At 37.7% G+C, this 27,545-nt stretch overlaps 1 protein-coding gene across 1 annotated transcript; it reads left to right on the plus strand.

The window, feature by feature from the left end:
* The first annotated feature begins 1,190 nt into the window (after positions 1-1,190).
* On the plus strand, positions 1,191-27,290 carry LOC125667994 (proton-coupled folate transporter-like). Its single transcript, XM_048901721.2, has 5 exons — positions 1,191-1,361; positions 17,386-18,530; positions 21,341-21,424; positions 21,807-21,963; positions 23,159-27,290. Exons 2-5 carry the CDS (start codon positions 17,402-17,404, stop codon positions 23,226-23,228), a joined length of 1,440 nt encoding a protein of 479 aa, XP_048757678.2. The 5' UTR covers positions 1,191-1,361; positions 17,386-17,401; the 3' UTR covers positions 23,229-27,290.
* Positions 27,291-27,545: the final 255 nt, after the last annotated feature.

Genomic DNA, 27,545 nt, shown 5'->3' on the forward strand with positions numbered 1-27,545 from the left:
CAATCTCCCAAAGGGTGTTGGTAATAGGTATAAACTACCTCTTTTCTGAGTGTAAAAAACAAATGGCATGACAAACCGAACCATATTGCTACTTCGAAGTCCAGTGCGCGTGACCTTTGACCTTTTGGCCCAAAAATCGATAGGGAACATCTTCATCCCATAGGTAGTCCATATGTATGATATGGTGACTGTAGGTGGAAAGGATAACGCTTTAGAGCCCGGAAACCATATTGCTACTTCGATGTCCAGTGCGCGTGACCTTTGACCTTTTGACCCCAAAATCGATAGGGAACATCTTCATCCCATGGGTAGTCCATATGTATGATATGGTGACTGTAGGTGGAAAGGATAATGCTTTAGAGCCCGGAAACCATTGCGTCTACAGACGGACGGACGGACAGACAGACGGACAACCCGATTCCAGTATACCCTCACAACTTGTTGCGGGGGGTATAATAAGAGACAAACAGCTAAATGGTAATGTACTTATTAAAGTGCCAGTGGGCTATGAAAAGAGCCTGATGTATCACCTGTTGTCAGACCTTTTAAAAGGGAAAGGAAAACGAGAATGATTGTTTATAGCGAGCGCAGCGCGGAGCGGAGCGCTGGCTCGTACTGCGAGCTCTAATGACTAGAGCGCGGGAAATAATCCGAGCTAAATCTCAACCTCAAACAAGAATTTTTTTTGACGCCAATCCCAGAAGTCCCTCGTACAAAATGGCGGATGGTTCGATTCGTAAAATAATAAAAAAAAAAAATCTTTGAAGTATTACAAACCTTTCTTATTTGAAAGGAAAGGATGCCAATCATATTCTTCCCCCTTTCTTTTTCTTTTTAAAATATTGTCTAAAGAAATGTAAACAGTCACGTCACAACTACCAGGCTACGTCACAGCAAGCTCGTTGCATTTCCCGCTAAACTGGTTCCTACATTGGCGAGAAGAGCAATTAAGACAGTAATCTTACGTATTGACAGTGAACCAGATCAGTTTTCCTTGTTTTCAATATAAATTTTTTGAAAATGTATTCAGATATGCTGCGCTCGCCCCAACGGTCACACCGTAATCATATTATCATGCAAGGTGATTATATTGTCGCGTGATTGCAAGCGTTGACAGAGGTGTATGTAAAGTTTGCGTAACGTGCCTTCTGGTGAGAGAATGCTACAGTAGTCAGCTTTTCCGTTAATAAATGAAAACGAACATTTTCACTGTGTTGTACCCCGATCCCGAGGTAGTGAAGTTCTGTGAATCGATGGTTGATCAGGTCGGCGTTATGGATTTTTAATCAGCTAGAATAATCAAGATACAAATCACCAATGAGAAATTATACACAGGTTCCATAAACTACTGGTGGTACAAGGTGAGAAGTTTTTGTTTATATTCTTCATATTTGTTGTACTTCTCAACATTTCGTTCTTTAAATACCTTGATCATTTGATAATTAAACAAAATAGCCTATATAAAATACAACTTTATACATACATGTGCATCCTTGGTAATATGTTACCAAAAAAAAACCCACGATGAAGAGAAATTAAGATCAAGTAAGTAATTCTTAAATACTGATATGATATCACGAGAGTCGTGTTCAAATAAACTGTAAAGTTATGTCAACACTGTCAGGGTACCGTGTAAGTTACGGACTGGGATCGTGGAGTGGAGTTTTGATGTGGAGCGAAATTTTGGATGAGACTCTTAAGAATTGTTAAGCAATCTCGAATAATTTTTATATAAACTTTCTTGACTGGAGGCTAAATTTTAAAGTCCCGAGTTTTATTAATTGATTTATTGTGTTTGGCTTTTCAACATATTGAATAACCTGCCAAAAATAAACATTTAGTTTGTAGTGTAAATATGTTTGCAGCTTTAATGCAATTTGTAATGTATCTTCCCGTGGGGATCCGGGTTAGAATATGTCCTCAGTACCCCTTGGTTGTCGTAGAAGACGACTAAATGGGGCGGTCCTTCGCATGAGACCGCAAAAACCGAGACGTGGCACAATATAGATCCCTCCATGCTCAAAGGGCATAAGCGCCAAGCATAGGGTGAAATTTTGCAGCCCTTCACCAGCAGTGGTGACGTTTCCATATGAGTGAACTATTCTCGAGAGGGACATTAAACAGTATATGACGGAGTGACCGTTGTGACGAGCAAAGGTCCAGAACATTCTGCAACACGACTTGAAGCATTTATTCTTATGCAAGATTTCCATCGAAAGCAAATTTTGTGGACTTGCCCACATGGTCGAGAGCGGTCTAGCTCGCTGGTAGGAGCTTTGGTTCAACAGGTCGTGAATATATATATATATATATATATATATATATGTGTAGTCTGCGTTGTAAATACGTTTGTAGATTAGTGTAGTTGTAGTGCTAAATGTATTTATATGTAGTTTTTGTTATTATGCTCTGTTGATATTGACCACATTATGTAATTGTTTTCGTTTGTCCTGAAGAAGGGACGGGTCGTCCCGAAAATTTGACAATCTCGTTGTTCGTGTCGTTGGTCATTTTAGTGCTTTGTATAATTTTTTGTATTTGACCTTGTATCCATGTTGTGGATCCGACACTTTGAGGTATCGGGTGTTGTTGGAACTTTAGTGCTTTTATATATATATATATATATACATATATATATATATATATATATATATTATATTATATCTGTGTGTCAAAACCAGAGAGCAGACAGTAAGTACTTTAGTTAAAATAATATACCCAGTAATACTAGTGGAACTTTAGATTATAAAGAAAGTTTGATGCTACAGTCACAAAAGCATTATGTATAAATATATGATACTTCATTATCTTAAAGTATTTGAATTACAGGGATTCTGACTTCAGTCTACTCCACAAATTACACGGTGCCCACGTACAAGTAGGACGATAACAGAATTGTGCAAAATGTTGCATATTAATACCCATCCAACCCTATGTATAGAAGTAAATTAAAGGAATTTTACATTTAACTGTTCAAAGTTTGCTCCAAAAGGTGCATTGTACATCGAACATACATTGCAAAGGCAGATGGTGATGAATCAGTGATAGGCAGCACAAGTTACCCACCTAAACAAAATAAGGTCACCATACTTCCATGTCACCAGGCTTAATACTCGTGAGATTAATACGTGTCGCTAATCACATGACGAATATCTGTTTGTTTAAAAACAAAAATAAATTAAAAATTCATATTCATCATCATTTAGAAAAGTTTGTAGTAAGTGTCCTTAACTTGAATACTCACATTATAGAAAAGCATTAATACTATCATTTAATTATAAATTACAAATGTATAACAAGTAAATGCATTAATTTTTAAGAACATGTTAAGTGTGATTCCTATATATCTATTGAATAAAAGCGGAAGAAAGTAAAACTTTTAAACATATGAAAAATACCACCAGGAAATTTTTGTATGTACTTTTATAAGATTTGTATTTGAAGGGACTGATTCACGATTTCCCCCAAAATTTTCTTTTTCACTTTTAATGATCAAAATCTACTGTCTAATGTGTTTAAAAGAATTCACATAAAAATCAAAAGTTATACATTATCAAAGAAGCTCATTTTAGAGAGTTTATTATTTTTTTTGTAAACAATGAATGCGGTATGTTATTGTTTATGAAATTGTCAAAAGAAATGGATAGCGATCTAAGTTTATTATATCTTTCACATTTCGTAGCAGTTTTGGGGTAAATGTGTCATCTAAAAGTTAAAATTTGTGACTATGCAAAATAAAGATGCTTTATATTACAAAATCAATATTTCACTGGTTTGTTTGTATACATAAAAATACTCGAGTCTTTGTTTACATAACACAGATTTAAGGCTAAAATATTGCTTTAATTCTTATATTCAGAAGGTCAAAATTTTGGATGTCAATATTGAATGAGCTATATTTTTAATGTTTACCATCGAAAATAAAATATAGTTTCATCAAAAATCGTGAACCAGTCCCTTAAAAGTCTATTTGTGGTGCTTATTGTTGTTGGGTTTAAGAAGGCGACAATGCTCTCTCCCATAAATTTTTCAGCTGATGTGTTAATGTGTCTTTTATCAAAATACAATTTAGAGTATGGAGTAGATGCATGCAAGGTGAAGATAACGAACAGTGATCAATCTCATAACTCCTATAAGCAATACAAAATAGATAGTTGGGCAAACACGGACCCCTGGGCACACCAGAGGTGGGATAAGATCGATCAATTCATTAGAATATGTTTATTTTTCTTTTATAAATGTCATTAAAAATGCTAGGTCCTCGAACTGAATTTTTAATTTCACCGTTTATATGCCGGTTTACGTTTCAATATTGGATATCTAAGTGTCGGCTTAAAAATGCAGCAGAACTTCAATTGAATTTTATTCAGCGGGTTCGCCTCACTTACAAGTACTAGAGCATGTATATAGAGGAAGTTAAAAAAACAAACCCCTATTTATACGGACAAAAGATGTTTATAATGCATTCATACGTGTAGAATGTAGCAATATTCATCAAAACTTGTGTAGATGAATTTCCCGACGCCCCGATTCTGCTGGATGTAGAAAATATCTCGGCATCAACCTGTCTAGCTAATGAAAAATCTTGAATTAGTAAATTGTTTAAGATTGAAAATCTAAGACAAACTTTTCTTCTGCATTTCAATCTGGTTTGTGTTTGTCAGCCATTCAAATACCAAACATACTTCTGAAATGTGGTATCCCGTGGGAATTAGGGTTAGAATAGGCCCTCAGTACCCCCTTACTTGTCGTAAGAGGCGATTAGATGAGACCGCTAAAACCGAGGTCCCGTGTCGCAGCAGGTGTGGCACGATAAAGATCCCTCCCTCCTCAATGGCCATGAGCGTCGAGCATAGGCCTAAATTTTGCAGCCCTTCACCGTAAATGGTGACGTCTTCATATGAGTGAAATATTCTCGAGAGGGACGTTAAACAATATTCAATCAGAAATGTGGTCAATGTGTCATATATTTTATAAATAGAATGCAATATTAAGGCATATATCCCGGGGATCTATATCACGTGATGATGGCGATATTGTTTGATGGACTGGTTATGCTGTGAATGGTTGCAACTCCGATTTGGATGTCGCAGGGTTTTTTTTAACATAACAATAAACAAAATATACCTATGAATATTTGCAGGTGAACATCAAAACAGATGAATATTTTATAGTCACATTTAACTATGATGTCAATAAATATTGATTACTAAAAATGTAACGCAACAACATTCATACAAACTTTGTTATTTATTCAACAATTATAATCTTAATCTACTCACCAAAAGTGGTAATTTTATCTCCTTATTGAATATCATATGGATTTGAGTGTTAAGGCACGAATAACTTTCAGAAACTGACCAGTAATGCTTAATATGGCATACGCATAATCGTGAAAATAAATATAAAACAATAGTCATATTCGCTCATCTAAACCTTCGTCAACTTGAAGGACAGTATTGCATTTGAACAACCTATGCCTCCGCATTCCCCACGTGAAAGGTGAAGATAACGAACAGTGATCAATCTCATAACTCCTATAAGCAAAACAATATAGAGAGTTGGGCAAATACGGACCCCTGGGGACTCACTAGAGGTGGGATCAAGTGCCCAGGAGGAGTAAGCATTCCCTGTCGACCGGTCACACCCGCCGGGAGACCTATATCTTGATAAGGCAAACGGAGCCATCCGCAGCCAAAATCAATGTGCCAAGAACGGTTCAACAATCGGCATGAAACACGTCAGATAGCATTTAACCCAACCACAGGTTGTATAGACAAACTAGATCGTTACAACGACCATAGAATTAGCGAAATGCTAACTTTAAACGAGTCTAGACTATTGAAACCCCTGCACCATCAACTTCTTTGTCATTTGAAAACTGCTTAAAGAACAAACACATCTTTTTGAATAACATCTCTGTTTTCAGTTACACTTGATAAAAGTGGAGGTCAGCTATCATTGCTCATCATTATAAATTGATCGAGTAGGCTTAAATCTGTTATTGTCATAATGCCACCCCCACTCCTTTGGAAGAAACTTTTCTTGATTGCCAATCTAAATTTCGCACAGAAAGAAAGTATGCATAATGTGGAATTTTCATGTGTCAGATGTCGGTGGAAAGTCATGGATTTAATCAAAACCCGATACTGCTGCTGATTTTTGTACAAAGTGACGGAAGCGAAGCAAATCAAGTGTTTCACACTCAACACCACCATAGAGAAAATGATTAACCTTCTCACCAGCTAATAGAGGATTTTTTTAAACGGTGTTCATCGAGGAAAACTCTTGTAAGGTTTACAATAGGCCTGTGTATCCCCAGCTACCTCACGATACGATACGTATCACGATACAATAGTGCGATACAACACGCATCACGATATGGTTGCCAAAAAATATTAGATAAACTGATATCTTCATTTTTTATTGTAAAATATTGTGATGCTTAGTTGCTTACTCTAATAAAAAAAAAAACCAGAAGTTCTCATTAACTCTTTACAAAGGTTTAACACCATTTGTAGAAACCGTTGGGGTGGCCAAGAGGTTAGAGCGTTCGCCCCGCATGTGGTAGGCCGGGGTTCGAATCCCGGCCGCGACAGACCCAAGTCGTTAAAACGGGTAGTGATAGTTCCATCGCCAAACGTTCGGCATCGGGTGTGAATGTCACGGGTCCTCGGAGATGACCTTAAAAACGGATGTTCTGTGTCACAGTAGGTGTGGCACGTTAAAGAACCCTCACTGCTCAATGGCCGTAAGCGACGAGCATAGGCTTAAATTTGAAGCCCTTCACCGGTCTTGGTGACGTCTTCATATGAGTGAAAAATTCTCTAGCGAGACGTTAAGCAAGATACAATCAATCAACCAATTGTAGAAATATGAAATGAAATTGACTCATAACTAGAAAAAATGATGCAAAACAGTCCAAATGACTAGACATTGTAGAAATATCAAATGAAATTGACTAGAAATTATGGTACAAACAGTTTGAATGATGGTAGTTTGAAATCCATTGATGATTTAACTTGGTACAAATACTGCACAATAATAAGAACACAGAGCAAAGCTCAACATTTTCAGCTATCCTTTTCATTCTCTTGTGACAGTTTAATAACTTTAAAGGGTTTTTTTTTCAAGAACACCATCATACCCACATATGATGGCTTCAAAGCTGCTCTCTGTGCTGTAATAATGTCACCTGCGGTTGAAAACACCCTCTCAGATGGAACAGAGGTTGCGGGAATACCTAAGTATTGTTTTGCCAGGTTGGACAGATATGGATAAAACATTTGGTGCTCCTTCCACCACTCTAGGGGATTTCCTGTCAAACTGAGTGATTTCTCCTTTTGATATTGAATAATCTCAATATTTACTTTTTCTAAGGGAGCCTTCTGGGGAAGAACTTCAACTTTTTGAATAAATACATCCCCGAGAAGGTCATCTAATGCAGATTTCTTTCTGGGTGGTGACTTCTCCGCCTTAATATCTACGTCAGAAGCAGCTGCTGTATTGTGTACATCATGGAATGTTGGGAGGGGTGGGTCTGTAAGTTGTGTTGCTTGGCGAGGAATTGGTTCAACTGTCCTTATCTGTGACTTATCTTTGGTTGATCCTAGCTCCTGTTTTATCATTTGATTTTGAAAGGTTCCAGTTTGGGTAGCTTTGCCGATTGCCAATATGGTTAGTCTAAGCATGATTTCATTTTCCTCCAAAAACGGAAAATCTTTAAAACGTGGGTCAACTGCTGTTGTAATCTGAAAAACCTCTCTGTCTTCTTTGTACCTCTTTTCAAGGTCTTCTCTCATTGCCATTTTGAGATGTTTGGTCAGTGTAGAATCTTCCATATTGAATTCTAATTTCTTTAGCAGCTTATCGAGTAGGAAGAATGATAGATAACGTTGGACCCTGCTCCGTACACATCATTTGCGTGGCAGATTTGAATGGGGCCATTGTTTTCATAACATATTTAGCATTTGAAATGTCACTGTCTGATAACAACACAAGGTCATTTTCCCTTTTTCTTAAGTCTTTCAAAGACTTGAATGCATCAAATATGGCTGGTTGTTCAAGAAATCGCTCTATCATGTCATAGGCTGAGTTCCACCGGGTGCAAACATCAATTTTCAATTTATGATTAGGTAGCGATAGCAGTTTCTGATTGCGCACCAGGGTAGAGGCTGCTACTGATGACTTGTGGAAGAAAACAACGATCCTTCGTATTTTGGCTAATAGCAAGGAAACGCTTCTCACTTTCAAACCTCGCTGGGCAGCTAAATTGAGTGTATGCGCAAAACATCTTACAAACGGGGAAAGTCTGCTTTCCTTAGCTGCTACCACCATGTTAGCGGCATTATCTGACACGAGAGCAGGAGACTTGGATGTTAGTTTCCATTCATCTTTACAATGTGTTCATTTCAAAGAAAATTTCAAAACCCATGTCTATTCCATTTAACCTGAATGTTGTGTAGCATCCTGTCAAAGCATGGGTAGCAGGAAAATGATTACATATCTTTGTTCTAAAACTTTTCTTGTTTTCATAATGTCCCCGATTTTTGTTGGTTCTTTGGAACGATCAGATTTGAAGCAGATGTTCTGTTTATTGTCTTTGGCATGATGGCAGAGCAAGACAAGCAGGTCAATATCTTCTATTAATACGACTACAGTTGAGGTTAAGCTCCACAGCTGTACTAACTGTCAGAGCATCGACATCATCAATTGCATGCTGAGTTTCCATTCCGCATTTAACAAGTTCGGAGCTCTAAAGGTGGATGGACTATTGTTTGTTCTCTATTTATACCGTGAGGATCCGGGTTAGAATATGTCCGCAGTACCCCTTGCTTGTCTTAATAGGCGACTTAATGGGGTCTTCGGATGTGACTGTAAAAGCCGAGGCCCTGTGTCACAGCAGGTGTGGCAAGATAAAGATCCCTCACTGCTCAAAGGCCATAAGTGCCGAACATATGCGACAATTTTGCAGCCCTTCACCGGCAATGACGTCTCCATGAGTGAAATATTCTCAAGAGGGACATTAAACAACATTCAATCAATCTCACTATGTAAAACAAAACGTTCTTTCTTGTTTTTGAACGGCGGCATATTTATGTTACAATTCTTGGAGTGACAATTCTCGAGAAACGCCCGAGGAGAGTTAAATCTTTGAAATTCAGTCCTACCAAAGTTAAGCATTACACCACCAGATGTCGTTAGACTCCTCATTGGTAGCCGCTCTATTATGAGATACAAAACTGTATGCTCATAAGCCAGCCCAGAGTTTGTCACTTCTGCGTAAACATGATGTCCTTCGCAGAAATTATTGTACACGTCTTGATATGTCTCTGGCAATTCCAGCATTGATTTTCATGACCTTGTTGTATATAAAACTTGTGCTCTGATGCAGCAGAATAAAAGTAGCATTTTCTTCATGGTTGCAATATGGAGATTCCAGTTGTCTGTTCTACCTGCTATTATAAAACTCTTAATATGGTAATCAGCAAAAAGAGCAGCCAAACTTGTGATATTCTGTCATTTCTCAGATCTTTTTTCTTCTCCGATCATCTTTTCCAAATTTTTTACTTCAATTGTATCGTTGCCGAAATTCATTTTTGAGGATGAGGTTAAATAGTTGTTGCAATCGTTGAAATAATAAACGCATGATTTTTGTGTGGTCCTTGTATTGAAAATGAATTAATCTCTTTTGACCAAGAATCTAGGATTGATGTTTTCCGCCACACTCAACAATTTTTCAGTTATCTGGTGGAGCCCAGTTTTTATTGGTGGAAGAGAGAACCCAGATACAATGTCTCCACCGACCTTTCGAAAGTAAACTGGGAAACTTTCTAACTTACCGGCGCGAGCGGGATTCGAACCCGCGCCTACAGAGGCGAGATGCCGTGTGATGTTGAGCTCAATGCTCTAAACACTCGGCCATGGAGGCCCTAAGAATCTTGGAAGTCCGTAAAATCTTTTTCTATGCATTCTATTGTCACACTAACTCTCTGGGCATGTATCAGTAAGGAATATGGACCATTAGCATAAATCAACACGCTAATATGCAAGGACAGCCCGACTTGCTGCTTTTCCTATTAGAATGAAAGGTGAAGATAACGTACAGTGATCAATCTCATAACTTCTATAAGCGATACATATTAGAGAGTTGGGCAAACACGGACCGCTAGATATACCAGAGGTGGGGTCAGGTGCCAAGGAGTAAGCATCCACTTTCGACCGGTCAAACCCGCCATGAGCCCAATATCTTGCTGACTTTAAATGAGACTGTTGAAACTTCTGCACTATCAAATTGTCTGTCAGTAGCCTGCCTGGATTTAAAAACTGGTCACACGCAGAACAAACTCTTGTGGCTTAGTGCATTTGAGCATAAGCAGTCTCTAAGGGAACTTATAATTCAGTATCACCCGTGATTTGTCCGAGGCAGCCCAGGAAATGCATGCATCTGTTTATGAAAAGTTCCCAACCTGAAAGTTTGTTTTAGAGAACTCTCTGTAGACTCGTTTACTACAATAGTTGAAGCTTTCCAAAAGAACGGTTGATCAAATGTCAGGAATGGCGATTTATAATTGTATGATTTATTCTCTTTAGAGAAGTGGATAGGCAGAGTCTTCGCAAACCGTTATGTTTTGATTCTGGAAAACGTGTAAATGCCGGAACCAGTGACGGTTCACGTTTCGACCGACATTTCGACTCAAATATGGCTGGAGTTACTTAACAAACACGTCATTTCGACATCTTTAACATTAATGAATGCAATTGTCATGAAGAAATGAACACTTACTCGCTGTAAATCCATTTTCACATGTTCCCGGGTTTGAATGGTATGCTCATCTGTATTGTCGGTAGGAAAAACTCCAACATCCGAAGTGGGATAATTTGGAAAAAAATCATTTATACGCATTTTGGTTCTCAAAAAACTTTTGTTTTAATGAAAAATATTATTTTTGTTTAAATCAATAGGAAAAAATGCTTGAATAAAGTGAAATGTCTAAAAGCTTCACGAGAAACAAAATGTGTGTTTACTACTTTTTCCCCCAAAGAACAAGGTACAATTGTGTACATAAATAGGCCCAAAAATGTCTCTGTTTTAAATGTTTCTTGAATTAAGTTTGATCTGTTTTATACTATCTCAACTTAAATCAAAGTTCTTGCTTATTTGATGGCATTATTACGCCATGAATAAGACTTTTCCCCGCCTTTTTTCAAAAAGAGACTGATAACTGTTAATTTCATCCAGATTATTGCTTAGAAAAAGGTGTGCCCATCCGTCGAGCAAAATGAAATGACAACTCAACTGTATGACAAACGGGATGATTTCCGCTTCTCCATCGTCAACTTCCCACATTTATGTAGCAATATTCCATTATCACCTGCATATGGTGTTTATATATCTCAACTGATTCGATATGCAAGAGCTTGTTCTGGGTATAGTCAGTTTTTAAATCGAGGTAAGCTACTGACAAACAAGTTGATGGTACAGGGATTTCAACAGTCTCGATTGAAGTCAGCATTTCGCAAATTCTATGGTCGTTATAACGATCTAGTTCGTCAATACAACCTCGCATTGGGTCAAATGCTGTCTGACGTGTTTCATACCGATTGTTAAGCCGTTCTTGGCACACTAATTTGACTGTGGATAACTCCGTTTACCTGATCAGGATATGGGGCTTACGGCGGGTGTGACCGGTCAACAGGGGATGCTTACTCCTCCTAGGCACATGATCCCACCTCTGGTGTGTCCAGGGGTCCGTGTTTGCCCAACTATCTATTTTGTATTGCTTGTAGGAGTTATGAGATTGATCACTGTTCGTTATCTTCACCTTGCATTGTACTGTATATGCAGCTGAGATCTCTTGCACTCAAATATATCATGGGAACATTTATCAGGATGTACGCTTACATGTCTGCATTGTGCCTGGCCATCCAATCTGCTCCTCTTGTAGTGACAAGAGAAGGGAATAGGGTTAACAAAAGTGGTCAATATGAGTATTGAGTGGGTCGGTAGTTAATACCGATTAAAACCGGTCAATACTGGTCGATTGAAAATTGTTATGACTGTCATGTAAAAGTGTCTGTTGTGGTGGAGGGGAATCAGATGTGAAGTTCGGGAGGTCGGGTAACAACTCTGGATTGGTACTCTGAAGTAAGTCCAGGGCACTTGATATTTTGAAGTTTTTCCGTCTGTACACTGGATGATTGATTAATTGTTTCTTGTTTAACGTCTCGCTTGAGAATTTTTCACTCATATGGAGACGTCACCAAGACCGGTGATACACTGGATGAAGTGAGTTGACTAAATAGTGGACTGGAGTCATTGCTTTGCTAAATGTGTTGAGGATTTGTCTTAGTATTGCTGGAGATGTGGATGTTGAAGAGTCAGACTGTAATCTGTCGAGGGGTTTGGAAATGGGCTCTAGCTACTTTTTTATCTTCCTTATTTTATTATACAGACCAACATTGTGAATTGCGTATTCGGGAATCAATGAGGTCTTCATTGTTGGCGATGGTCATTCACAAGAATGACCTGTTTCTGCAGTATGTCTCAATACATGTGAGATGGCTATTCCATCTCGTCTCTGCTGGTAATTGTGGTTTGACCGACTCGGGAATCTCAGACAGAGGGGCACCTGGTACGTAATCAAATTCACCAGTGGCAGAGCAGCCGTAGACTGTTCGGTCAAGGTTTGACTCTTTTAGGTTCTGTTTCATGGCAACCATCTTCTTTGATGACATCCAGGGCAACAGAGGTGCAGAAGGCAACTGTCTTTTTGTAGTCCCCAGCATATACAGCAGACATAAGTAGGGTTTACTCTCACGCTGTAGACTTTATGCAATTACGGGTGTGTTGTGGATATCACTCCAGCCATCTTGAATCAGTACCGCCTCTTTCCCTTTTAACTCGGACATGACTTTATCTGGTATCTTGTCATAGAAATGGCCCCAGGGCCGTAAAACTTGGACTTACTCACTTTTGAGAGTTAGAAAAAAATTCAACTTGGACCGTCTCACTTTTGGTGTGCCATAAGCTAGTTTGTTTTTTGTTTTAGCTCATTTAGCATTTTCTAACTTGAGACAAAAACCGAGATCAAAACCATGGAAACTGAGCAGGATATGAGTTGAATTATGGGATGTGTTGTTGACATTTTATTGTTTACAATGCCACGCCCACTGAATATTGCGCAATACATTGAAAATTAAAGAAATCTAGTACAAAATACTGCTGTTTTTTCTTCTCTTTTACAACCTTTCTATTGTTACGTCAATTCCGTCGTTTCATCTGTTAGTCTGCTATTATACGCTATGACCGAAAAGGATATCGCTAGTCTTGATAGTAAACGTTCAGAAACCAGCAGCCATGAGCCCCATTGGAGTCGCCTAGAAAAAGAAATTCTTCATGAGGAAGTAATTCAAGAATGGAAGTCATTGAATGGAAATTCACAGGCTCCCAGAGTGGGAAACCCGAAAATGAAAACGCGTGGCAGGAGGTGACTGCCGCATGTAATATAGAAGTACAATGTATAATCTCACAAAATTAATTACATTTTCAAGTTGAAGAGTTTTTAGAACATTTTTATACGCCCGTCTTTAGACGGGACGTATTATGGTACAGCAATGTCTGTACGTCCGTCCGTCTGTTCATCTGTCCGTCCGTTTGGGGTTTTCTCTTTATAATTTCATTTCCCTTTCACATATGCTGAAACTTGCTGTGTAGCTTCTTTGTGGGTCATTCTAGATCATACTGCAATTTTGATCCATTTTGACCTTTTTTCCTTTTTGCCCCTTTATTTGGAAATAATTATTACATGGAGGGTACATAATTTGTCCGCCCTACTCCTCCCACAGTTTTCAAGTGAGAGCCTTCTTATTATGCCCCCCTTCAAAGAAGAGGGGCATATTGGTTTGCACCTGTCGGTCGGTCACATGTTGTCCGCTCAATATCTTCAGAACCATTCACTTGATGATAATGATATTTCATATGTGGGTTGGTTATGAGTAGAAGAGGACCCCTATTGTTTTTCAGGTCAAAAGGTCAAGGGTCAATCTACTCTGGACATAGGAATATAATGTCCGCTCAATATCTTGAGAACCCTTTGCTTGAAAAACATCAAACTTAGCACACTGGTGCATCCTAAGAAGTAGATGACCGCTATTGATTTTGAGGTCATATGGTCAAATGTCAAGGGTCAAACTGGGCATAGGAATATACTGACTATTCAATGTCTAGAGAACCCTTTGCTTGACAGACATCAAAGAAGATTACCCCTATTGATTTTGAGGTTACGTGGTCAAGGGTTAAACTGGACATAGGAATATACTGTCCGTTCAATATCTTGAGAACCCTCTGCTTGACAGACATCAAACTTGGTACACTGGTACATCTTCAGGAGAAGATGACCCCTATTGATTTTGAGGTCACATGGTCAAGGGTCAAAATGGACATAAGAATATAATGTCCGCTCAATATCTTGAGAACCCTCTGCTTGACAGACATCAAACTTGGTACACTGGTACAACTTCAGGAGAAGATGACCCCTATTGATTTTGAGGTCAAGGGTCAAACTAGACATGGAAATATACTGTCTGCTCGGTATCTTGAGAACCCTTTTCTTGATAGACGTCAATCTTGGTACACTGATATGTCTTCAGGAGAAGATGACCACTATTGATTTTGAGATGGCATGGTCAAGGGTCAAACTGGACATAGTAATATACTGTCCACTCAATATCTTGATAACCCTTTTGCTTGACAGACATCAAACTTAGTACACTGTTACATCTTCAGGAGAAGATGACCCATATTGATTTTGAGGTCAAAAGTCAATTGTTGAACTGGACATAGTAATATATTGTCTCCTATATTTTAAAAATTATTTGCTTGATTGACACCAAACTTGGTACACTGGTACAACATAAGGAGTAGATGACCCTAATGATTTGTAGGTCACATGATCAATTCACTCTTGACATAGGAAGATATTGTCTGCTCAATATTTTGAATTAATGATACTACTATCATTTAAATGATGTGTGTGTATAACCCTTTTCAATTTTGCAACATGGGGGGGGGGGCATATGTGTTTTACAAACATCTCTTGTTTTGTGGAGTGTTTGTATGGGTATTGAAGATGTGCATGTGGGATGGATTTTGATTTCCTACAATTTTTTAGAAAATTACAGGTTGTTGAACTTAGTCTATTTGGAAATTAATATTCAATAGAGGGTATATAATTTGTCCGCCCAACTCCTCCCACAGTTTTCAAGTGAGGACCATCTTATTTTGTGGAGTATTTGTATAGCTACATAGATGTGCATGTGGGATGGATTTTGATTTTCTACAAGTTTTGAGAAAATTACAGGTTGTTGAACTTGGTCCATTTTGAGGAAATCTCGATTTTTAAGCCAAGACCCTTTCTTCATATGAAAGTTTGTCACAGCCTCATGATGGCTGATAATACCTGAAGCAAAGTTATACAAATTATAGCACAAGAAAAACACCCTATGTAAGCATTTCACGGGCGTATTATGTACCGTTTGCTGTACTCTTGTTAGTCTTAGTTGTAAGTCACGGCCCTGGGCCCTATCGGACATACAAAGTGTATAAATATGACAAACCAAAACGGTATAAGAAAAAGACAAAAACCCAGTTTTTAAAACAAAGTCTGATGCAATAAGTATTTGAACAAAATGGCGGCGTGTTCACATTGATGCCTGCACCAATATATTTAACGGAGTATAAAATAGCTTTTAAATAGCGCGTGAAGCGCCAATCAAAACAAAAAAAAGCAGGTGTTTTGATCAGACTACCGTTAAGAAGATGTAGCATATCAAATTATGATTAAAATAAATTGCTAAAATTACTGCTGATTAGAAGAAATACAGTACTGAAAAAAATTAGATGATAGGCTTAAAGAGTTCAAGTTTCAGTCCCCTCGTGTTTGGAAAGACAGACCAATTAAAACAACAAATTCATGACAAAATGCAAATCAAAATAATGCTTTTAAGCAATCCTGTCTAAATTAATAATAAAATCGTTTACTTATGTAAACTCCAGTGGTAAATCGTTTTAAAAATCAGCCATAGTGTTTTCATGAAAAATCACGATAAATGAAATGAAAAACCGATGTTTCATCTACTATAACTGAAATAGCACGGTCCTTATCATCGTCACTAACCACGGTTTTGAGTTCACAAACGCTTCCTCAAAGAGAGAATCGATTAGAAGCACCCATGGGTAACCGACGATTGATCCTTATAATTAACGTCCAAAATAAGGTCACAAAAGGTTGCATTCAGCACAAAACAGATGGAATTTAATATTCATTACATGTATTAAGGTAAATGCACACTCGCATTTTTATCTGATAAAAATTAAAAACGTATATTGATTTCAGCTTCTCCATCGTGAATTTCCATATTTATGTAGCAATATTCCATTATCACCTGCATACGGTGTTTATATCTCTCAACTGATTCGATACACAATATCTTGTTCTGCATATGATCCGTTTATAAATCGAGGCAGGCTATTGACAAAGAAGTTGGTGGTGCAAGAGTTTCAACAGTCTCGTTTAAAATCAGCATTTCACAAATTCTATGGTCGATATAATAATCTAGTTTGCCAATACAACCTACCATTGGGTCAAATGTCTGACTTTCATACCGATCGTTAATCCGTTCTTGGCACACTAATTTTGACTAGGGATGACTCCGTTTACCTGATCAAGATATAGGGCGGGTGTGGCTGGTCGACAGGGGATGCTTACTCCTAGACACCTGATCCCACATCTGGTATATCCTGGGGTCCGTGTTTGTCCAGCTCTCTATTTTGTATTGCTTATAGGAGTTATGAGATTGATCTGTGTTCGTTATCTTTACCTTTCATAAAGACTTTTAGTTTACTTGATTAAATGTAAGATAGAAAGGTCATCGAAAAAGATATATCGAATTTCTTGTGTACGAGATTTTAAAAATATATACCATATCTCGGAAGTAGACATACAATAAAAATTTCGGCAATCCATGCAACAACATTGGGAAGGCATATTTTCCGACAATAATTAATTCACATCTGAATATTAGTCTGATCGGCAAAATTTGTGTCAAATATTTTAAGGCTTAATTCATTGTCATCAGAAAGGTACAGTATAATAGCGAATCTACAATTGGAATTTAAAGGTAACCGTTATGATTTCAATTGTATTTTGATTACGTGTTTTGTGGGCGTCTCTATAGACCCATGAAGGGCATTGTTATAGGTGAAAACTTCAAATGTTATTGAAAAAAGTACATGTTTCAATACTTTGCATTGTGTAGTGGGCGATTTTAAAAACGCATTTTGCTTCAATTGACTGAGGATACATGTTCTCAACCTTTTTTCAGAAAGAAAACTACGAAGATGGCAGAAGGAAAATTGCAAACTCCAGCGACTATCACCTCAGTACAAACAAAGAGTACCCCTCCATCTAAATCATGGCGCCATTACTTGCCTGTCGTTATTCTATTTGTCAGCATTTTCTCATTTATTTTGTCTTACACTACCGCAGGTCTCTACGTGCCACTTTATATCTCGAGAAAACTATTTCCAACAAGAACAATGCCCGTCTCAACAGGATCTATTTGCATAGTCAACGAAACAAAAGTATCTCCAGAAAGTGAAATTATTCAAGAAGAGGCCGCTACGTTTAGTATTTATACCACTCTAGCTTCAGGAATTCCTGCCGTAGTCTCCACGTTGTTTCTTGGGGCTTTTAGTGACCAATTTGGACGAACATTTCTATTCCTGGCACCAATGGTTGGTCAATTGATTAGCAAAACGATATTGCTCTTTTGCATTTATTACGATCTCGACATCAATTACATTTTAATCGGCAGTTTCGTCGAAGGCTTCTTGGGGGGCTACTTGGCGATTTTGATGGCGTCATTTGCATACATTGCTGATATCACTGAAAACAATAAACAACGATCAGCAGCCATTGCCTTTCTGGAGATGGCTATTGGTGTAGGTGTTGTATTAGGGAGATTTAGCACTGGATATATCATCAAGGCTACGAACTATGTCTGGCCACAGATGATTGCAGTGTGTGGGCTTACATTGATAATATTTATCATCATTTTTGTCTTACCGGAAACGAGAACACTGAATAACGACAAGATGATTACTAGGGGATCTTGTACATACTACTTAAGATCTATGGTCTCCTTTTACATCTCAGAAAGTAACAAAGGAGTACGATGGAAATACAACGTTTGTATTCTCATTTTCTTTGCGACTGGTATAACTGTAGTTGGAAAATCCTCAGTAGATTTACTGTACCTAATAAGTCAACCGTTTTGTTGGGATTCCGTAAAAGTTGGATTGTATGGTGCAGTAGTTGGACTATTCCAGAATGTGATCTGTATGGGAATGGTAAAAGTCTTTCATCTTTGTTTGAGCGATGAGTGGGTGGCCATCCTTGGATCTGTCTCGGGAATAAGTGCTTTTGTGATTATATCTCTAGCTGCTACAGATGTAACGTTATATGTAGGTAAGTACAAACATTAATTTCAGCGCCTATGTGTGGAATGTGTGAGGAATTTGTATATCTTAAAAAGTTAAAATCATATTTTCCCATTGCTATCAAAATGGAATTGTGTGTCGCAACCAATTCATCACTACACTGTACCCTACAGGTTTAGTAGTAGTAAGTGCCTGCAGAGAGGTATCGTTTCGTTCGTGAATTTCAAAGATTTAATTATGGTCCGAAAGGACCAACTACGATCTACAACATGGATTCCGAAAAGCGGGACACCCCCTCGCAACATGGCATATTACAAAATAGCAATCCTTCAAGTACGTTGCTACTGATATCAGAAGCACAATGAATTTTCATTTCAGTGACACTGACCCGAACTTCAAAACCAGTAGAAAACAATATCTCATCAAACATCCTCAATTTTGATGAAATACGTGTAGCCTTGCTTACTCAAAATTAGAACCCTGTCGTTTTTATGCTTACAAGAAACAGATTTTGTATTCTTTATAGGATTGAAATCGATCACTGTTCGTTGTCTTCACTTTTCACATGATAGAAACATAAAATTGATTTTAAAAAGAGGTCCATATTTGAACAAAATCCGTCAAGCAATTTTGGAGGAGTTGCATCCACAAAGTCAAGTGGGACGGACGGGTGGACACCGGTAATTCTGCGCCCCCCTCCGCGTTGTGGCGGGGAACAATAAATTGAAACTAAATGAATTATTAGAAGGAGTAGGTAGTCCTTTACCGAGATTGTAATTCTAATGATCTCGTGGATAGAGGTTTTGGTTCCAGGGTGAGGGCAAAAATTACAGTCATTATGAAAGACTTTTTCGCTGACGTGGTATACAAACAATGCATATTTAGGAAAAGATGGTTGGTTGTATATCGTTCTGGAAATTTTCACTTATTAGGAGACGTCACTATTGCAGATGAATAGATGCAAAATGTAGGCCTATGCTCGGCGCTTACGGCCTTTCATATTAGTATTTACTACCTGAATGTATATCTTTACTTCGTTTGTGTGTCAATCGAATCCGAGTGATGAAATTGCGCATGAGAAACTTACCGTGTACATGTACTTATGTAGTGATGGGTATTTGGATTTATTCGCAGTAAACATTTTAGAGACGGGGAACAAATCATGGAAGATGTGCAACGAAATTTACGGTATACAAACCGCATTTATAGACAGTTGTCTGTATTTTTCTTGGAAGTTGACTCTTTTTCTTCACATGGAGGAAATTTAAGTGTTGGCCCCCTCTCTCCAGAATATTGGTTGGTTCGTTTGTTTTACGTCCCGTTGAGAATTTTTCATTTGCATTCTTTCATAGAAACTTTGTGTACATTTTCCAGCTGAATTACGACTAAAATGGATGGCGCATGTACCTTAAATACAGATTTTTAGTTTACGTGATTACATGTAAGATAGAAAGGTCACAGAAAGAGATATAATCGAATTTCTTGTGTACGAGATTTTACAAGTTACTCTTGTTGTCAGTCGCATTGAAATGGTACCTTGTTATAAAATTAAATACAAAAAACAAAATTATGTAAACAAACTTCGAAATACTAAATTGCAGACTGATTTAAAGTAATTCGAGCTGTAACTGACGGCAAATAAATTGAAAAATAAAAGAACAAATATTTCTAATATTTGTGATATAGGGCTCATGGCGGGTGTGACCGGTCAACAGGGGATGCTTACTCCTCCTAGGCACCTGATCCCACCTCTGGTGTGTCCAGGGGTCCGTGTTTGCCCAACTATTTACTTTGTATTGCTTATCGGAATTATGAGATTGATCACTGTTCGTTATCTTCACCTTTCACGTGTAACTTCAAGAGTGAATCTGAAGCAGTAAACCCGTCAAATCAGCAGAAAATGTCGATTCATGAATCATTGTCATCCTGTCATTAATTCCTGCTCGTAATCTCCCATGTGCAATGACCTTGAGGTCACCAGGTCGGGAAAAGGTGAAAGAGAGGCACTGAGCACGTGTTAGATTTGTAAACAATTAACATGCCAATAATAGAAAATTCCCAATCAATATTTCATTTGAGTGACACATTTGAGTAATCATTACTTTCTAACACTTAAGAGTACTTCTTGTCATTTATGAAAAGATGTAGTTTCCGTTTCTGTATATGACCTTGGCCCCAGCAACCCGATTATGTTAGGCAATCATCGTTCACGTCCTGGTATATGATGCAATGGCGGTTTATACAAAACGCTCATTGTATAAATGTAGGTATGCTCTCAAACAATATCCGGATCCCCTTGTTTATTTTGATGAATTTTTCTTCACATCTTGGGGATTATATTAGTTATACCGATAGGTGTTATTTAGTGCATAATTGGATAGCTGAAAAAAAATATCCTCAATTACTGCTTGTATTGCTTTAAAAATATTATGGTTAACCAAACAAAAACATCGGTACTTCTATATACGACAGTACTATAGTGAAATATCAGTTATGATAAGGCCAAATAAAACAATATGTGTGGTTCCGGTTACACTCCCTTGAAAAATAGGGTAGGTAGGTAGGGAAATGTTTAGAGTCGAGGGTGAAAACCAGGTACGGTCGGGTAACCGGAACCTCTTATATTTTTTATTTGGCCTAATCGTATTCTTTTTTATAAGGATACATTAATTCAAAAACATAATTCTTTGACCGAGGACTTCGAACATAATGCGAGGGGTTGTCTCGTTGACCCCTGTTTCGCAATATGTATACAAACATTTCATAGAAGGAATTGCCCTCTGGAGGTGTTTTTTTTACTAACTGAAATGTAATAATTATGTGTTGTATTTGTTACAGCTGCAGTCGTTGGAGGTGGTTCCGTTTTAACTTTACCAATGATTCGGGGTATCATGTCAAGAATGACGACACCAGACAAACAAGGTTCTGTCCAAATCCTTTTTCTTACAGGTTTTACTACTTCAATCTAGCTAACTAATCATATTTGAAATTCTAAATATAATATCATGTTATTCAAATGGACTTGTCGGGATTCAAGGTTGGCATTACTTTATCATACAAAGTTGTTGACTTAAGGATAATATGACAATAATCATAATCTCATACATCTAGTTGTTAATGTGTACAAATGTGCAGTGTTGTTTTTCTTTGCAACCGATCTGATGACTGATAAAGTTTTATGTGAAATGGTAACCATACCATATTTCTCATACAGGAGCTCTTTTGAGGTATATTATTCATACAGGGGCTCTTTTTGGGGTATAATACTCATGCAGGAACTCATTTTGGTATATTACTCATACAGGAGCTCTTTTTGGTGGAATTGCAGCGGTTGAGACAGCCTGTAGTATCGTGGGATCTGCGATTTTCAACTCCACTTACTCCAACACTGTCTCATTCTTCAAAGGAACGGTGTATCTTGTGATGGCAGGCATTATTTGTATTGCATTAATACTATTAATGTAAGTTTATAGAAACTACTCAGAATTATAAAATAATATACGAAGGACCTTGGAGGTAAAAAGTAAGATAAAATGAAATCCTATGATCTACTCACTTGGTTAAACACACAAGGATGAGCTCGCTTTGCAACTGATAGGCCTGGGTTTGGTTCTCGATCCCGGTGCCAATCATCAACATCTTGGGCAGTCTCTGTTCCTTCACCAAGCGAGTAATGCTATCACTGCTACGTCCCGGGGCACCATGTATAGGTTAAAATTTGTGGCACTTCACTTAAAGTTGGTGATGGATCTACACAGAGTTAAATATTGTCGAATGGGGCGTAAAAACCATATACATGTGTAAACAAGCACACGGATCAACATCACATTGCGTGACACGACTGGTGACCCAGGTACTTGTCCATTATGAAGTGAAGATAATAATAATACATAGGCCTAAATTTTGCAGCCCTTCACCGACAATGGTGACGTCTCCATATGAGCTCGAGACTCGAGAGGTGACGTTAAACAATATACAACCAACCATTTTCTGAAAATATTGTATCTTGATTAGTCAAAACGGGTATGCGCGAGAAGAAATCATAGGATATTTTAGGTCTCACACCAGCTTTAACCATGCTTTTATTCCTTCGTATTCTCACAGTGGCGAATCACATGACTTTGGCATAACCTATTACCCGGAAAATGACAACGAAAGTCAACACAAGTGAAAATTCAAAGAATAAGTTAACACCTTTATCAATAACGAATTGCCACATAACTTGTATCAACATTTGAAGGATTTTCTCATGAAAAAATCTGTTCTGCGTGCGATAGAAACAGGGAACATTGACCATTATTTACTTCGTTTGAATTTTCCCTTGTTTACTTGACTTTCGTCGTCATTTTTCAGGGTAATAGGTCATGCCAAAATCACGTGATTCGCCACCGTGATACTCACAAATCATTGATTGCCTAAGTTGAATGTGACCCTCTATAAGTGTGTTAGGTTCTCTTGTTGCGAACTAAGTGAGGGAATAAAGGATCTACATGTAAATCGTAATTAGGTAGGAAGTGGACATAATTTAATTTTATTTGTATTGATTTTAATTGCATTTAACTATTATATATACTCTTTCCATTCCATCTTTATGAATCTGCTTGGAGAAATAATATGCGAACCCACAATACAAGCATGGATTTCTTTATGTTCCAGAGTTTTTAGCATTTGCTCACGACAAACACCAACATATGAAACAATCATCGAAGAAGCACCTAATCATTAAACACCAACATACGAAGCAATCAACGAGGAAGCAGCTAATCATCAAAAAGGACAATAATTTGCTATACAATTTTCAAAACACACCAGACTGACCCGAGTCAATTTATCATGCATTATCTCCAAGTGTAATGTTCCCTAGAAACATAAATACCTGCTTGGCAAATGATGCCTTAATAATTCGTTTATGTGATTTTTATGGGGGCGAAAACTTAGCATCTCATGTCGGATTTATCTCCCTTCTGTTGTCATAAAAATGTCCTTGGGCCAGTCCACGATTTCCATTTCACCACGTTTCCACATATTTTGATTGCATTTCGTCTTCAATCACAAGTACCATTAGACACATGTATCCCGGGTGTCAGTGTAGACAGACTTTAAAAATCATATAAAAACCTCTTCTAACTTAACTTGGTCAATCCCGCATCCATCTTCTAAGATGTCTCTCCATGGGAGGATGGGGAACATGAAAAGTTAAGTTTTCTTGAATGTTTAGAATACACAAACAAACGCTGAACAATATATCATTATTGGAAACACCGCATCTTTAATTTACAGCAACCTTCTTTAATCGTTGAAGGTAGCTTACCGGTTAGGGCGCTCACTTCACAACATGGAGGGCCTGAATTCGATTCTCTATCCCGTCGCCGAGTCTGACGTAAGATGTTTAACCTTTTTAGGATGTCTATCTCTCAGTGGAAATCTAAAAATTGGGGCGTAAAACAACACCCACTCCCCAATAAAAACATCTCCAAATTAAATATCAGCGTTACAGTCACAGTGCTTCTTCCTTTAAAAAAGTTGGGTCAAATGTCTATGCCGTATAGAGTGGTCATTGTCATAAAATTCCAACAATAAGACCCTCTTTTCTTTATTATCGACCACTAAAGCAAGTCAAAACTTTCTTTTTCTCCAAAACGATGTCTTCCCATTATCACAGAAACGAAGCTGAAAGAATTCTTCATATCTGTTTCTACATTTCTCCGCTGTGAAGCTTTAATACATCTGTTCCGAATTAAATAGCCCTCTAGTCTAACCATTCATTTAACAGTCTTCTATCTATATTCAAAAAATCGCCATTAACATCTGCTTCATCTTTAGAAACAGAGGTTTCCTGTTATGGTAGCTGTTGGTTCACTGCTCCGTACTCCCCTCCCCCTGTGAATAATTTAGCAGCACTACCATCATAATTATGTCCCCTTCAAAACGAGGGGCATATTGCTTTGCACATGTCGGTCGGTGGGTAGACCACATGTCCGCTCAATATTTTGAGAACCATTCACTTCCTCGTAATGATATTTCATATGTGGGTTGGTTACGAGTAGAAGAGGACCCCTATTGATTTTCAGATCAAAGGTCAATCTATTCTGGACATAGAAAGATGCTGACCGCTCAATATCTTGGGGACCCTTTCCTTGCCAGATATTAAACTGGTAGAATGATACATTGTGAGGAGTAGATTACCCCTATGTATTTTGAGATCACATGATCAAAGGTCAAATTGAACATAGGAATATACTGACCGCTCAATGTTTAGAGACCCTTCGCTTGACAGACATAAAACTTGGTACACTGGTACATCGTCAGGAGAAAATGATCCCTATTAATTTTGAGGTCACATGGCCAAAGGTCAAACGGGTCAAATGCTGTCTGACGTGTTTCATACCGATTGTTAAGCCTTTCTTGACACACTGATTTGACTGCGGATAACTCCGTTTACCTGATCAGGATATGGGGCTCACGGCGGGTGTGACCGGTCAACAGGGGATGCTTACTCCTCCTAGGCACCTGATCCCACCGCTGGTGTGTCCAGGGGTCCGTGTTTGCCCAACTATCTATTTTGTATTGCTTGTAGGAGTTATGAGATTGATCACTGTTCGTTATCTTCACCTTGCATTGATAACCCTTTGCTCTACAGACATAGAGGCCACATGGTCCACGGTCAAACTGAACATAGGAATATAATGTTCATTCAATATCTTGAGAACCCCGAGCTTCACAAACATCAAACTTAGTACATTGGTACATCATAAGGGGTAGATGACCCTTATTAAATTTGAGTTCATATGGTTAAAGGGTTAAACTTGGCATAGTAATATATTATCTCCTATATTTTAAGAATCATTTGCTTGAAAGACACCAAACTTGGTACACTGGTACAACATAAGGAGTAAATGACCCTTATTGATCTTTAGGTCACATGGTCAATCCACTATGGACATACAAAGATATTGTCTGCTCAATATCTTGAATTGGTATGGCACTACTATGTAAAACTTATACGGTACCAATTTCTACTATCAATTAAATGATGCATGTGTATAACCCTTTTCAATCTTGCACCGGGGGTGGGGGGGTATATGTTTTACAAACATTTCTTTTTCATTTTTTAAATCGCCAACTTTGCCTTAAATCCGAATTCCCTTCACTTTTCTTGTATGAACATGTACATATAATGTAGATTCAATTAATGTATTCGCTTCCTAAATCAAATTGAGAGTTGTTTGGTGAAAGATACAGAGTTATTTCATAAAGACAAAATATATTTTCAATGCATTTTGTTTTTGTTTGGAAATAACTCTTTGAAGCTGTACATTTTGTTTGGGGAGTCAAGCTGTTGTTTAGAAAGGTTGTCGTCTGTTCAAAGTTTCAAACAATCAAAAGCCAAATTACCTAGACGTTGAATGTTTAATTGATTATATTTACCAAGAGCTAAAACTGAAAATTATAAATGTTCACACAGCTACTCTTCTGCATTCCTTTGGAACAAACTCTCTCAGAATGTCCGAAACTCTGGTTCGGTTGGCATTTTTAAAGCTGTGTATCTGATGGAATATTTAATAGAAGTAGCAATTAAACATCGTGCTTTCCTCTTTTTGTTCAAGTGTGCCAAATGATGTAGTTGTGATATGATACTGTGTATGTGGCTTATGCTATTTTTTCTTCTTTCCTTTTATGTCATGTATTCATATTTAAATACTAATTTTATTACTAATTAGGAGTGTCTTATGCTATGCTTTTTTCCTTTCCCTTTATATCGTATTCATATTAAGATACTATATTTTGATGTCAATTTTATGTTTGTGTATATGTTTTAATACAGGACCACAATGGAAACTACATGTAGCTATGTGTTAATTTGTGTTATCCTGGGTAAATAATATTATTATGTGTATTATTGATATAATCACCAGAAGGGGGATATATATACTGCATTGTAATAATGAAAAGTGAAGATAAGGAACAGGGATTAATCTCATAACTCCTATAAGCAATACAAAATAGAGAGTTGGGCAAACACGAACCTCTGGATATACCAGAGGTGGGATCAGGTGCCCAGGAGGGGGAGGTTGCTGCATCCCCTGTCGATCGGTCACACCCGCCGTGAGCCCTATATCTTGATCAGGTAAACGCATTAAAATATTTCATTTCGATAAAGTATAGTCTACTTTTATTGACATATGTATATTCAAAGAAAAATCAAACTTTAATTCACAAAATAATTTTATTGAATATTTTTTTAATGTTCATGTAAACGCATGCTCCCTACATGTGCTTTAAAGAGACTGAAGTGCTTTTTAAAATACGTATTAATAAACAATAAAGATCATTGATACTGACAATTTTGAACAATTTGACTGCATCAATTTGCTCTCAATTGCGCTTTGAAGATTGAGTAATTCTAAATTATTATTTTAACATAAACCCTTCCATGTTCCTATTGACCAATGTATTTAAACACACGTGACGTGTTCAGCAAAAAATAGCACTTACTTTTAAAGCAGTGTCTTCGCTAGTCACAGTGGCAGATTTTGAGGGGCAAGGGTTCCCCTCCCTTTTTTTTTCGCCACAAATTGTGAGCTTTATGACGGTGGGGCCAGTTTTATTTGCCACCCCAAATGGCTGGTACTTTGGCTGAAATTTGACTTTCACATGCCCCCTTTGGAAATCCTGGATCCGCCACCGAGTCCTGTGTGAGCCAGTGAGAACCCCTTATGTTGAAAGGACCTGTGTTCAAACCGTTTGTATAATATGTACTTATAAAATAAAATATTTTCAAATCAAATCAGTCCTGTGTGCATTTCTTTTAGTTCGATGTTTGTATACGCCATGAAAAAGTATTAATGTTTGCGTTAAAACGAGAATCTGAAACTTTAGATAAGTGTTACTGTCACGTATTGGTAAAAATCGCATTATCAGGCCCACATTAAAAATGTTTGCAATAACGCGACCGACCAGTAAAATGACCGCCGACTCTAACGTTTTTATCGTTATAAGAAAATTTTTACATATGCAATTTCCGGAAATCCGACCGTTGTGT

This window comes from Ostrea edulis, chromosome 1 (genome assembly GCF_947568905.1).
Source record: "Ostrea edulis chromosome 1, xbOstEdul1.1, whole genome shotgun sequence".
In the NCBI taxonomy this organism is placed as follows: domain Eukaryota; kingdom Metazoa; phylum Mollusca; class Bivalvia; order Ostreida; family Ostreidae; genus Ostrea; species Ostrea edulis.